This window comes from Anastrepha obliqua, chromosome 4 (assembly GCF_027943255.1).
Source record: "Anastrepha obliqua isolate idAnaObli1 chromosome 4, idAnaObli1_1.0, whole genome shotgun sequence".
NCBI classification, from domain to species: Eukaryota; Metazoa; Arthropoda; class Insecta; order Diptera; family Tephritidae; genus Anastrepha; species Anastrepha obliqua.
The window spans coordinates 18,820,680-18,835,739 of NC_072895.1; the positions used below are offsets into that span (position 1 = coordinate 18,820,680).

Below are 15,060 nucleotides of genomic sequence, written 5' to 3' on the forward strand. Positions count from 1 at the left end.
GGTGCGCATACACATTTATTGAAATATTATTCAAAAATAATAACCAAATTCTGTTTAAATAAATTTTATTCTCATTTGCCACACCTTGTCAGCCTTTCTTATAATATCTAAACATTCTCTTCTCGAAATGATCAACTATTGCTGCTGCTTGTCATGCAGATACTAGGTGACTTTCCAGGGTTGCCTGGTCTTTTCATTGCTGGTGCTTTTAGTGTTGCACTCTCTTCGCTCTCCACCGGCTTGTACTCTATGTCAGCGGTAATGCTTGAGGACTTCCTCAAATTATTCGCCAAAAAAACCGCTGACTGAGCGTCAAGCGGCATTAATAATGCGTTTTTTGGTAATCAACTTTGGCGCTATATGCGTCAGCTTGGTTTTTGGCACTTGGTACAGTACTGCAGCTAACTAAATCTTATCGCCTGTGGCGGAGGGACCGTAACGACTGGGTATTTTAACTGCGGGCGTTATGGTGTAAGTTGAGTGCTCTGGGTGCATAAAATAAACTTCTGAAACAGAAGGTTTCGCAATCACTATCCAAGACCGAGTTATCCCAATAAGGAATTTCCGAAGGTCGATACATGGCGAGGCAATAGAAGATAGGTGCCGAAGGTGCGGCATTTATGGCGAAACACCATATAATTGCTAGATGTAGCGTACTTTCCCCCCGCGAAAATGTCATGAGACATAACAATATAGCAAAGATCCTCCACCCACAACTTGCGATAAAACACGGTCTCTTACAAGCAGAAGTCTTGTATTTTAAATATGAACCAAAGCCAATATTGGAAAATACAAATTTTAAACTGTACTGGGACAGATTTATATCCACAGATCAAACAGCAGCTGCCAACAAACCTGACATCATCTTGTTCGACAAGACAAATAAAACGATCGAAGTAATCGATATAGTGGTGCCCCTTAATCGCAACATCCAAAGCACATACTCCACCAAAGTATCGAAGTATGCAGCTTTGGCCATAGAACTGAAACAGATGTACAAAGCGAGGGAAGTGAATATAATTCCAATAATTATAGCGTCCACTGGATTAGTGCCTAAGCATTTAATAAAAAACTTGAAGAAGTATGACTGCCAACACCTCTTAGAAGACATGCAGAAGTCGACCATACTGGACACATGTGCAATAGTTCGTAGATTTTTAAATATTTAAGCAATAGTAATCGCATGGGCGTAGAACTTGGACTACGCTCCACCAGAGCACAATCCCTTGAATATTTTATCCGGGATGTGTAATCTCCGGCAATAGCCGATATGGATTAAGCTCAAATAAAATAAAATAAAATAAAAAATTTAATAAAACACATAGCAAATTTAACAGAACAAAGCACAGCATAAGCTTTAAAAAGAGATTGCATGAAAAATGTAGAAGAACCTTATTTCTCATAACGTAACTTAATACAGCATTACACTAAAGAAATTTAAAGTAAAATAAAGCAACATAACAAAGCATAGTGTAAATAGCGTTGCAAAATGTCACCAAATAAAAATAGAATTAAATTAAGTAGACATAAAATAATAAAAAAAATACCAGTCTAACGGTTAGACGCGATAGAAGTGAAACCTTCCGTAAAACAAACTGAGAGAGAATGAGACGAAAGCAGCACTAGGAGCGGGATAATTATAGGATTATATAATAATGCTATAAAATTCATATTTTATTTTCTTCATTTTATTATTATTCATCCTCAATGTTTTCAATTTCAACAAATGATACGAGTGGCTTATGATAGCTAAAATATGATACAGATGCTTTGGTTTCGATGTTGTAACATATCTTTGAAATACCGCGTCAATTGTTGTTTTTTTTCTGTCGATATTCACGACACTTTTCTGCATTATTTTTCGGCATAATTGCGGTAAACATTTAAAAGTGAAAATATTTACGAATATAAAAATACGGGCGCAATACAACTCACGCGGTTGCTATTATGAGCGTCGTAACGCGTATAATACACAGACGTACTAACATACACGCAAACATTCGTAGGACGCTTGGTTTGAATTTTTTATACATATGTATGTATGCTATACTATGGCCTAGCCTATGTACGTACATACATATTTGTGTTCTGAACTTCCAGCAAAACAATGCTTATTAATATACACATATGCATCTACATACAACCGCACACACAGGCCACTCACTTTATTCCTGTAAATGCGTATGTCGTCCAAAGCTAAAATTCTATGCCTAGCGACTACAAGAACAAAATGCATTAATAGGCGCAGGCGTAGCGGCCATCATCCTAGTTGCCATAGCGCTGAACAGTCGTGGCGGCGCCGAACAGTTTCAACTATTGTACTGTGCAACAAAAACTCAGCATCAAAAAATTGATTTATAAATTCGAGCTCATAGTTCTAAGGGCAAGTACTTTCATTCATAAAACGAGCCGCCCATATGCTAATTTTGTCGACAATTCGAAAATAGTCAATATTGGAATATTTCGCGTAGAATTATTTGCCAATATTCAATTTTTGTCAAGTCGAGTGCCCGCGGCTCCGTAAATATGTTTGCACCCATATATGTATGTAAATATATGTTTCTAAATGCTCGACAACCGCAGCTGCCTGTTCAAGGTTACTGTACATTAGGCCGGGTCGATTTGTGGGAAGGCAAAAAAATCGCCCATTGCTCTGTGAAAATCATATTCTAGGGATCAGAATAAGAAATTTTGCCGAAGGAACCATACCTCTAAAACGATTTCTGATGTCCCCCAATATGGGTCGAACTTTTTAGTTTCTTTTCTATAACTCACATTCATTCATTTACATATGTTCTGACTAAATAAATTTCTTAAGAGAAAAAATAGATAATATTTTAAATAAATAAAAATAAAGAAAAAAAAAACATAGCCATTTAGCTGATTTTTTCATGTAAAGGCCAAAAATGGTGATATTTTGAAATTGGGGGACATCAGAATTCGTTTTAGAGGTATGGTTCCTTCGCAAAGTTTGTTATTTTGATCCCTAGAATACGATTTTCATAGAGCAATGAGCGATTTTTAAATCGACCCGCCCTACTGTACATGCAATGCTGTGCCTATGAATGTGCGCTGTGCCTATGAATGCGCGCTGGATTTCTTGAGAAATTTTATCGTATGTTTTGCTGTGGCGAGGCACATATGTACATACACACAACATATATACATATATCCGCATATATACATACATATATAAATTCACAAATTTAAATTTGCTTATGCCATCCTTCTGTGTGTCTGGTAATGAAGCATTTTCTATACATACATATATATACGTATATCTTTTTTCTTCTTCTTTTTGGTGTCGCTTTTTCGTTTCATCGAGTCTCAAATCACTCCCAACGATTCTAAAGAAGTTTTCACTTCAATAACCTTTCATAGCATAAACAATAATAATATATCATAACATAATAAGACATAACATAGCACAACAGAGCATAGCCTAGTAGAATATAGAATAGCATACAATTATTTAACAAAACATTTCACGGAAAAGGGCAATAAAATGATATAAAGTAAAAACAACAACATAGCAAAGCATAGGGAACATAGCATAGCATAATATTACAAAAGAAAACAAAAAATTGAAAATAAATAAAATAACGAAACTTCACAAAATAAAATATAATCATGAAGCAGAGCATAGCATAATGGAAAATAGCATAACATAAAATTACTTAACAAAACATTTCAGGCAAAGTAATAAAATAAAATGATATAAAGTGAAATAAAAAAACATAGCAAGGCATAGTGGAATATAAAACAGCATAAAGGAATATGATATGTCATAACATTACAAGACAAAAACAAAATTAAATTGAATAAAGTTAAAAAAATATAACCACTCTTCACAGCATAAAATATAATAATGAAGCATAGCACAACAGAGCATAGCATAATAGAACATAGTATAGAATAGCACAAAAAATTAATATTTACAAGTCTTTAATTAGTCTAGTTGAAGCGGTTGTCTTGTAGGACACACTCAGGCTCATAGCCCATTGTGATGCCGTGTGGAGAGTTTACCCTATTTCTCCTAAAACCAGTGTGTGCTTTTCAAAAATTTTAGAATATCTCCTATTTCTGCATTAACTTTAAAATAAATCATAACGCCGTGTTTCAATACTTTTCTGAATCTGCACTGAGTCAGCACTTCTGCTTTTAGAAATACATTGATTATTATTACTATTATTTGCTATCACGCCGGCTGGAGGCGCAAAGTGCCGACACAAATAAATTCCATTTGGGTCGATTCGCAGCTGCTCACTTTATCCGCGACCAAGTGAGCAAGTCATCAGATGTCGCGAATTCGTCATACAGGCTTCGTCTCCATATTCCTTTCGGCCGTCCCCTTCGGCGAGAGCCTTGTAAGATGAAAACGGGAGTCGGAGCAGGGGTTTTATCTAAATCAGCCAATTTATCTTTTTTTTTTTAACTGCCGAATAATGTTAGTGTTTTTCAGGCAGAAGTCTTTACGATTCTGCAGGCATGTAAAAATGTTTAGGGAACGTGGGAGCGAGGGAAACATTTTTTCCGATAGTCAAGCCGCGACCAAGGCTCTGATACCATGGTGCAGATCCAAATTGGTAAGGATCCTACTGTAAGGAGGAGATAAAATCTTTTGATTGTGCAGGTAACATTTCTCTGATCTGGGTTCCGGGACAAAGGAACAAAGAGGGAAATGATATTGCTGATGAGCTTGCCAGGTAGGAGTTGACTGAATTGGTCTCAAAGAACTCCTACCCGGTGATCTGCATCCCCCTGACTGTTGTTAAAGGGGAATCGCATAACATATTTCGCAGAAAAGCAAGCACAGGACACAGAAGCTCCATTTCTTCATGTGCTATTTGGAAAACCTCTTTGACCACAAAATAATAGACGCCGATCTTGGAAAATCTTGGGTACTCCACGTCATCTAATTTCCAAGCACGTAGCTATATTTAACGGTTATAAGACGATCGGCAGACACGCAGAAAAGCAGAGTTTTATCTCGATTATAGAAGCTGTGGAGACTTTTCAGACTTTCAGGAGGAGACTGTTGAGTACTTTTTTTTTAAATATCCGCGCTTCGCAGCGAGACGATTAAGGTCACTGGGAGCTCCATTCTTCGACAGTCTGAGGTAGAGCGACAACCTAAATCCCATCAATATTCCGCATTATATCAACAGCTCTATCTGGCTGTAGAAGTCTGCTCATTTCAGGTCTCAAAATGATATCAAAATGGCGCTTTAGTGCTACTTGTGGATTGCCAGAGTGGCATTTCAACCATCTCACCTGCCTAACTCTGTGGTATGTAATTTGATAGCATTTATTGTCTTCATTTAGGGGTTTTAGGGGACGAGAAAGAGTCTCGCTTGCTACCAATTGCCTTGCTATCAATGCCTTATTTAATGTCGTATGAGGTTTGAGGTTTGGGAACTGCGTGCTCTTGCCGAGTACATTGATAAACTTTTTTGTGAAAACACGGTTTTCTTTCGTTGCTTCGTTTGTATGTTTGAAATCATTATCCATTTGCTGGGCGACATTTTTAATGGAAGTGATATCAAGTCTTCAAGCAGATTATCGCTCAAAGCGTTCAACAAGTGTTGCTTTTTTCAGTGCATGCAATAGCCACCTGTCATACATTTTTATTAAAGTAGGTGAACTAAATGTCAAGATATCCCAAGTGAATTTTTGTGGAGATTTTTGATGACCAACTCACTTAGACCTCACAGGTCCGTTGTGATACCACTGTGCGACACGGGAGCCTTGTTTATTTACTTTCATGAAACCATTTGGAGGCTCTTATGAAGCGCAAGATTGGTCTAGTCCCCGCGCCAGATAGTTCTGTAAGAGAATTAAGAAAGTATTTACCTAGACAACCTGCTCTGATTTTAGCTAAGGCTGGATAATTGCAAAGGAAGTGCTCTACTGTTTCTTTCTCCTCCTCATCTCTACAGCTTCTACAATATTCGTGGGAGAATACTCCTAGTTTCAAGGAATGCCTTCCAAATAGCCAGTGGCCGGTGACACAAGCCACGACCTTCGAGATATCTTCTCTTGAGAGGCTAAGCAGTGCCTTTGTCCTTTTCTTGTTTATTTGCGGACATAATAGCCTGGCTATTACGCATGTATCTTCTTCTTCCCGTGACCTTTTGGCCTCTTGGGTGATGTTGTTTTTTATTATTAATTTACTCGTGGCCAAAGGTATTCCAATGATACTTTTATCACGAAACAGTTGAAGAGCAGTACCTTTTCTGGATAGCTCATCAGCTCTACAGTTTCCTTCAATACCTCTGTGTCCCCGAAACCAAATAAGGCTGACCTTGTCAGTTGGTTTCAGAAAAATTCAGGGCATGCAGTTCTGAAACTCATTCAATTTGAGCATAACATTTAAAGTGGCTCAAGACATGCGTTGATTTTTGATAATTTTTTTTTTTTTTTTTTTCTTTTTTTTATGTATTTTCTTCATCACAGGAAGTGGTGTTTTTATGTGGCGGATCCCAAACTCTGCGCACAACCGGATATGCTGGGTGCATGCGCCTTCTCACATTAGCTCGCTCTCAGACGAATGTTTGGAAGCTATCCAGGGGGTACTTGGGATGTTGTGAGTTGCTTGGATCGTATGCAAAAAATCGTCTTGGTCACTCCCGAGTGCATGCTGATCAGTCGGCTTTAATCCGATAACGGGTTGTGATCCTTGAGCAGGCCGTATGAGTAAGTAATGCTGGCATTTTTTTATATGAAAAGAATTTTCAAAAATCAACGCTACTTCTAAGCTGCTTCAAGCTCGGAATTTGAAATTGAAATTTAAAATTTGAAAAGGTCGAGCCAAGGAGCACCAGGAGATTTGGTGGCTTCTAAAACACTCAGGCTAAAAGGCCTATTGTATTTAAAGCTCTGAAAAGAGGGTAGATAGTCAAGGAGGGAAGCAGAAAAGTATCAGAGAAAGAGATATGAAAGAATAGAGAAAGAGATAGAGATAGTTAGTCCTGTGAGAATTTTCCAGATACCTTGGCAAATCTGTAAATATTCTACACTTTTGGAGAACGAATATTACTCATTCTCATGACATCGGAACCCAAAACTCGTAGCTGTGCTCTAGAAAAAGCCAGGACACTCAGAGAGAAAGTGCTCAGTGCTATCCGCCTCCTCCAAGCATGAGAGGAACATTGGGTACTCAATGATTCCAAAGGTGGTCATATGTTCTACCCATGGGTTGTGTCCTGTAATGGTACCGCTCATCAACCGAATGTCTTTCCTTCTAAGCTTTAGTAGCAAGATTGACAGTTTTTTGTTCGGATTTGTCATAAAACAATACATAATCGCTGATCCAGTTCATGATTGCTGTGGAACTGATTCCGATTATTGGCTCTGGCCCTTGTGGGAGCACCGCTGATCCACGGTTGGCCAATTCGTCGGCGATTTCGTTTCCTTGAACACCGGAGTGTCCCGGAACCCATACACCTAAGTACAAACCTGTTCTGTCTTGTGACAGTATTAAGCTTCTTCTTACATTCTTGAAGAATGTTGTTGTTGTTGTAGAAGCATGAACATTCCACGCGCATATACAAGGAATGCTGCTGAAGTGACAGTCGTTGGCCGGATATAAATCCGGGTCGTACCGGTTACGTAGAACCGACTGTCGTGAGAACGTTTCTTGAACAATCTTCGAGGTTGGCTTCACGTTCACCATGGCCTTCGGGGCAATCTGACTGTCACTGAAATCTCCAATCTGTTTCCTGCTCCATCTCCTCTCGATTATCCATTCGGCTACTTTCAGGATGGCAAAAACTTCCGTTTGGAAAACAGTTGCCGTTTCCCCCATGGCATAGTGATAATTATTACTATCGTTTAAGTACCATCCGGCTCCAGACCGTATTTCATTCTTGGACTCAATGGTAAAGAAAATATCCGTTAAACCTCCCTACATGCATTCTAGATTGCTCCATTGCTCATCAAATCTGACATCAAATTTCTTTCCAAATGAAACTGTGGGTATCAGGTCGTCTTTAGGTGGATACTGCTCAGATAGCAACTTAAAGATTTCTCTGTGTCTCGAAGTTCCGGCTTCGTGCCAGAAACCATATTTATGGAGTCTACACATTGCTTTTATTGCTTCCTGTTGTATCTTAAGATCCGGGGGGAGCAAATCGTGCATAGCATTTAGGGCATCACCAGAGGTTGTTTTCATGGCACCCGTGATGCATAAACATACACTTCTTTGCAGCCTATATAAGTCCCGGATTGTGGACTTAACCATGCTCCGTCGCCACCATTTACTATATCAAAACTTACAATATCAAAATTTCATGGACTATGAAACTGAATACTTGAAATTTTTCTACAGCTTCGAAAAAGAGCGGTTTGAATTTCATTCAAATTGAATGAAAATTTTTTGCTTTTTCTTAATTTTGTACCAAGTTCAAAATTTTATTTTAAAATAGTATGAACTGTACTTTAATAAAACAAAAACAATAGTTCGCGCTGCTATTATTATGCTCACAGCTGTATGTATATACTTATAATAAAATACGATAAACCAATACAGCTACTCACCTATTATGACGTGCACATAAACCGAGGATGTCTTCGCTATCGTTGGCACACACGTGTAATTACCAGTATCACTGGGCATGGCACGACGTATTTTCAATCTACGAAAGATAAAAGTGAAATGTTAAAAAGGAAAAGTTCAAAGTGGATAAAGCAGCAGCATGTCAGCGAGGTATTTCAATGCGGTATTTTTTAGGTATTTCAGTTTGATAGGACGGCATGTGCAGAGCTCATATGTATGAATTTTCCTTTATATCTGCAGGTGGTTACATTTATGTGGGATTTTTACTACGCAAATACGTTGTCTGTCACTTACTCGGAAGGTTGTACAAATATTAAAGCTTTACTATAATTTTTTACAGGCACTGAGAAAGATGGAATAATTAAAAGTAAATGAGAAGATACAAATACAATTCGCGCTTTGATCTGGCTCTGTTATACAGATGGATGATGACGAACTGGTTAAAAATAACTTCTGAACTGGCACTCATGAAAGAGCTATAAGCAGTGGAAGTGATAACGAAAGGACGTACGGAGTTTCGCTCTGATTTTACTCGACCCTGAATCGAAATCTTCACAGTGAATAACAATAAGCAGTGCGATATCACACCCCTAAACGTACCATCTGTCGATCACAGGCTAAACGCTTGCGTATTCGGCACTCGTGAGTGTTAAACTTTCTTGCTTTTTTCTTGGGCTATTTAACGCGCTCCAGTGAGCTACTTTGCAAATAGCAATAATTTCAGAGAAACGGTAAAGTTTAGCACAGAGAGTAAAAAGTGAGAGAGAAGTGGAGTAACAGCAATTTCCAACAAAGTCCACAATCCAGCTTAGCTGGTCGTGTTAGTGAGAATCAGTGTTGAGTACAGACAACAACAATGGTGGCAGTTTTCTTCCTTTGTTTCTTACATTTAGTGAGATTACGAACCTCTCACTCGATGTGGTGAATTTGTGTAAGATCCGCGCCATGAACAGAAAGATAATTGGCTTACGGTCTGCCACTCACAACGCACAGGAACAACGCCAATTGTCCTCATCCCCATTGGCTACAGCGTGCCCGTTTGGAAAAATTACACTCACCCCACGATCCACGGTGCGCAACCAATCAAACCCTGGCAACGGTCAATCGGCTACTGTTTAAGGAGATCGACACCAATGATGAAGCCACGTGCTATAGCGAAGTGGAAGCGGTGAAGTCACCGTTAACATGTAGAGAAGTTTTGAGCACAACACCCACTCATACTAACCAATCGGCAGAAATCTATTCTCTCGGCTACAATAAAGCACTCATAACCATGGGTAGAAAACTCGGAGAGCTAAAAAAGATGATGGACGGGAAACGGCATGTCAATCAGCAAATGAAAAGCATGCTCTCAGATATATGTAAACTCTCCAAGACAGTTGAAAGCAAATACACAACAACGAACGGCACCAAAACAACGGTGACCAATGGTACACAAACATCAGCACCGACCGTTGCGAATGATAAGGCGAAAAGAGCTAGGTCGCTAACTGAGAGCGATCGAGCTGCAAACACGACCACTGAGCCAATAGGAAAACGTGCACGAATTTTTTCACCACCTACCAAATCAATTGTGAAGGATAAGTTGCTATTGGCTAGAGAAAAACAACAACACTGCCCTTTTCGAGAAAAGCGACACAACTCAAAATTCGTAGTTTTGCCGTTAAAAGCAAAAATCAACTACAGAGTTTATATATTTTTATCTGAAAAAGCGTCATAAGCGAATCTTGAAGCAATTCTGAGAGATGGCGTTAATGTCGTTTTGTCAGGTGATCGAATTGGCGCGTCACTTATCTAAAAAACTGACCCAACTCAGTAGTGGTGTCGCATTTTTATTTTTGAATTATATCAATTTTCTCGAAAACCATTGATATGTTAAAGGCCCTGCGACCAATCAGGCAGGAGAATGGACAAAAGTCGTGAAGCAGAAACGTGCGAAAAGCAAGCCTGCACGGCCCGACGCCATAATTGTTAAGAAATCAGAAGATTATTCCTATGCAGATATTCTCAAAATTGTGAAAAATGAAGAGACTCTAAAAGGCATGAGTTCAATGGTACGGAAAATCCGAAAAACGGCTCAGTGAGATCTGCTATTTCAACTTAGCCAGTCTTCTGAGGAAAATACCTCTAAATTTAACGAAAATGGAAAAAAGTCAGCACCATTTTTAGTTTAGCTCAGCACATACAGCCTATGCGCATATGGTATAAATTGAAAAGGCCTTAAACTCACCTTGATGTCAATCCATCTGTCCAATCGCTGTCGACGCTAATTCGCGTCCCGCTGTCGATCTCATTTAGATTCGCTGACATGTCAATGATTTCATTGCCTGAAATTTAATTAAAAAGTTTGAGCGAATCCAATATAAAACAGCAATGCACAAAACGAAAAAGCAAAAAAAAACAAAAAACAAAAAAAAATTATAGAAAAACAAAAACAATTACTAGGTACAATAACAGTTGAGTACAGTAAATAACAAGTGAAAATCAAGAGAGAAAGAGAAATCGAATGCGGTCAATGTTTTCAAGCAAAGCAAGTGGATATGAGAACAAAGATCCAAAAGTGAATGTATACATGTATGTGTGTATATCTGCGTATGCGCATGTGTGTGTGCATTGCCGCAATTATGCGCCTTTAATTGTCACATCAATTACGTGTTGGCGCATTTGCAACATAATTGAGTAAAGTAATTTACGCTCGCAATGCCACCACTCGCATCCCTTAGCTGTTGTTTTCGTTGCTACTGCTAAATTATTCAACAGTTGACGAGACTGACAGACTGTTGCTGATGCCGATGCTGTTGATTCTGTTGGTGCTGCTTCTGCTGTCATAGTTGTGGGCGAAATGCGATTGAAATGCGAAGTGTTAAGGCGAAAAAAGTGATGCTTTGCCAATGTTGGTGCTGTTAGGGAGCCCGTGTTTTTTTCTCCATTTTTTTTTTTGTTTTTTTATTATTCTTATGCCTGCTTAACGCAATTAAAGCGATTGTTGGAGCTGCGTCAGTTGGTGGCAAGCGGCATAACAATTACAGCTTTAGCAACAGCGGCAGTGAAAAGTAACGGAAACAAGTTTTAATTAATTTGCGGCTGAGAGCAAGCGGCGGCAGAGGCAATGAAGCAACGAAGCAACAAAAACAATTGTAAAACGCAAAATATTTTTATTTAAACAAAATGAAATACCAGCCAAAATGTGTCCTTTTATGTATTTGAATTTCTACTACTTCATATACATATGTATATATGCATATATATATATGTGTGTGTCTATATTTAATATAAAATTATATAAACGCTCACTTATACCCACCTTTGTACCAAAATATGTTGCCCAACTCGTGCGGTCCCTGCATAATGCGGCACGTCAGATTTATGTCGCTGCCGCTTTTCACATACAAATCCGAGGGCCCGATTATGTTCGCTTTAAGCTCTGCGGAAGATAACAGAACATAATAACAGTAACAATTATCAGTGAGTATTTCATTCGCATCGCTTAATAATTTCTAAAGCAAGTGGATGATATGAAATGATGTGGGTGCGCAAAGTGAAATAAATTCGATTGACTGACAGTTGTTGCTGTAAATGTGGGTAAGTAAAAAAGAAAATAAAGAATATTCGGTTACATCTTTGTCAGTTTATTTACTAAGTGGTCGTTAAGTTTCTGTAAGAAATCGCAGCATAAAAAGGAAAACAAAAAAAAAAACAAAACAATATGAAGCCTGCCATAAATTCCACTGAGCTCATTTGGAATATAGATTTATGTTATGAAATTAGGTAGTTATGATATCCCGTGGGCCAATACCGTACGATATCTGGGGGTGATTTAAATTTAAAAATTTCATAAATATAATGATGTAGAATTAAGATTTATATCATATTCTGTAAATTGTGCGATAACATAATTATTGTAACGTTTTTCTACTTAATAAACTCTTATATATATATTTATGTTATTTTTTATTTATTTATTTAATTTTTTTTGTTTCGTGCCTTGCCGTCTCATTCTCCTGCTGGGCAGAGTGCACTGTCTGAGATACCCACCTTTTCCATGTGGTTGCCCATAGAAAGTGGCCCGTCAACAGTCCAACCTCCTACAATCCCCTCTGCTTAGTGACAGGAGGAACTGCGACAGTCGGTCGGGCATGACAGGTAACATCAGTTTTGTCCATCTGCAGCCTCCCTCAGCCTGCCAAGCTCGCTTGTGGGTTAGAGTAACCCGTTTACTAATGGTCGGTATCATTACAGGACACAACCCATGGGGTCAGCATACAGGGTTTGATTGAAAGGTAATGAGCCTTATTTTTTTAAGCAGTTTTATTAAACCTTTTGGCTTATACAATTAATATTCTTCAAAATAGGACCCTTGGGCGTCAATACACCACTGGTAGCGGTCCTTCCATTGTAGGAAACATTTTTTAAACTCATCCGCCGGAATCGCGTTCAATTCGGCTGTCACAGTTTTTTGGATCGCCTCGATGGAGTCGAAACGCCTCCCCTTCAGCTTTCTTTTCAGGCGCGGGAACAAGAAGAAGTCCGGAGGGACAGGTCTGGGCTGTAGGGAGGGTGGGGAAGCACCGGAACTACCATCTTGGCCAATACCAAGGTGCAGAAGAAGGCGGTGTCATGTCATGATGAAGGCCTTCCAGACAGCTGTTCCTCTTCGACGTCTTCCCGGCCTTCCTTGAACGACTTGTGTCACCGTTTTTCCTGGGCACTGGACAGAGATTGGTCCCCGTAAGCCTCCTTGAGTAGCCCAACGGTTTCGGTACTCGTTTTGTTAAGCTTTACGCAAAATTTGATCGAGCAACGTTGCTCCAATGATCGCTGCATTTTCGCCACTGCAAAATCCTAACACACTTTTAAAACAGCTTTCACGCGCGTAGCGATGTTGACTGCACCGCTGTTGCCAGCGAACTGGGACTGGTTTCTAGTGGAAGGGGAAGGTCCAAGAATCATTTTCCCCCACCACCCGATTCGGTTGATCGCTTGGCAGACGCTCCGCGCGGGAAGGCTCATTACTTTTCAATCAAACCCTGTATGACCACCATTGGAATCATTGAGGACCCAATGTTCCTCTCATGCTTGGAGGAGGCGGATAGCACTGAGCACTTTCTCTCTGAGTGTCCTGGCTTTTTCTAGAGCACAGCTACGAGTTTTGGGTTCCGATGTCATGAGAATGAGTAATATTCGTTCTCCAAAAGTGTAGAGTATTTACAGATTTGCCAAAGTATCTGGAAAATTCTCACAGTACTAACTATGTTATCTCTATTTTTGTCTCTATTCTTTTCTATCTCTTTCTCTGATACTTTTCTCCTTCCCTCGTTGACTATCTACCCCCTTTCCAGAGCTTTAAATACAATGGGCTTTTTAGCCTGAGTGTTTTAGGAGACACCAAATCTCCTGGTGCTCCGTGGCTCGACCTTTTCAAATTTCAAATTTCAACCTGTTTGCTAACCGTGGCTTTAATGGCTGCAGAAGGGAGTGGCAGAACGAGCTCCGGGCCGAAGAAGTAGGCCACAGAGCTCACTCTGCCTAAAGAGTCAGGGATCTCGTTACCCGCCATACCCACGTGTCCCGGGATCCATGTTAGCATCAGGCTATTAGGTCTACCGACATGGTTCAGCCTAGATTTTCAGGACTCAACTACCTTTGAAGTGGTTGGGGGCTAAGGATATTAGCGTAGCTTGGCTGTCGCTGCATATAGATCTGTCTCCCCATCTGTTTTCCATAACAAAGTTCATCGCTTCTTAACCCGCATACACTTCAGCTTGAAATACAGATGCATGCATTCCTAGAGCAAAGTGCAATTTTGTCCCGATGGAGCCCACGTAGACCCCAGAGCCGGAGCCGTGCTCAGTCCTGGTGTTATCCGTGAAAATGCAAAAATAGTGTTTGCCGGCCCTCAAAGCCTCTCCTTGGATGAAAACATCAAGAGCATCTAATGTTGGGCCTGATGCAGTCGGAAAAGCTCCTAATTCCTCCTGACTCCCACGAGAGAGAGTCTACTCATCCAGACCTCTGATGTATAGGTCTTATCATAGTCGTTTAGGTCCATAGGACCTTGCTAGTAGAAAGACCCCACATTTTCCCAAACACATTCTTGCCCTGTCAGAAGGCTGTCAGTGCTGTGGATGCCTTTGTTTCAACGTGTGACTTCCAAAGGGGTTTACTATCGAGGATTACTTCAAGATATTCAATTTCTTTGGATAGCTGGATTGTGACTCTTTTAGCTTAGGCAGAACGAGTCCAAGTGTCAATCATATCCGGAGTTTTCTGCACTTTCCTACAGATTTTCATAAATGAAGGGCCTGCTAACAAACAGGCAGCGTCATCCGCATATGCTTGTGCGTAGACTCCCGAATCGTTTAGGGAGGGTCGATCACCATGCACCGGAGCAATGCAAACAGCACACTACCTCGAGGGCAACCTCTATTAACCCCGGATAACACCAGGTAATGTTCCTCTGCTCGCACCGTGACAATTCTTTGGGACAGCATCGAGCGAATCCA

General features: G+C 39.9%; 1 protein-coding gene across 1 annotated transcript in view; it reads right to left on the minus strand.

Annotated features, from left to right (window-relative positions):
- The window catches only part of LOC129243525 (zwei Ig domain protein zig-8), a 197,039-nt gene that overhangs the window by 34,555 nt on the left and 147,424 nt on the right, over positions 1–15,060 (minus strand). Inside the window, exons 5-7 of the mRNA XM_054880597.1 lie at positions 11,862–11,981; positions 10,788–10,884; positions 8,539–8,636 (exon numbers count right to left, since the gene is read on the minus strand). Of these exons, the coding sequence (XP_054736572.1) occupies positions 8,539–8,636; positions 10,788–10,884; positions 11,862–11,981 (315 nt within the window). The remainder of the gene's footprint in view (positions 1–8,538; positions 8,637–10,787; positions 10,885–11,861; positions 11,982–15,060) is intronic.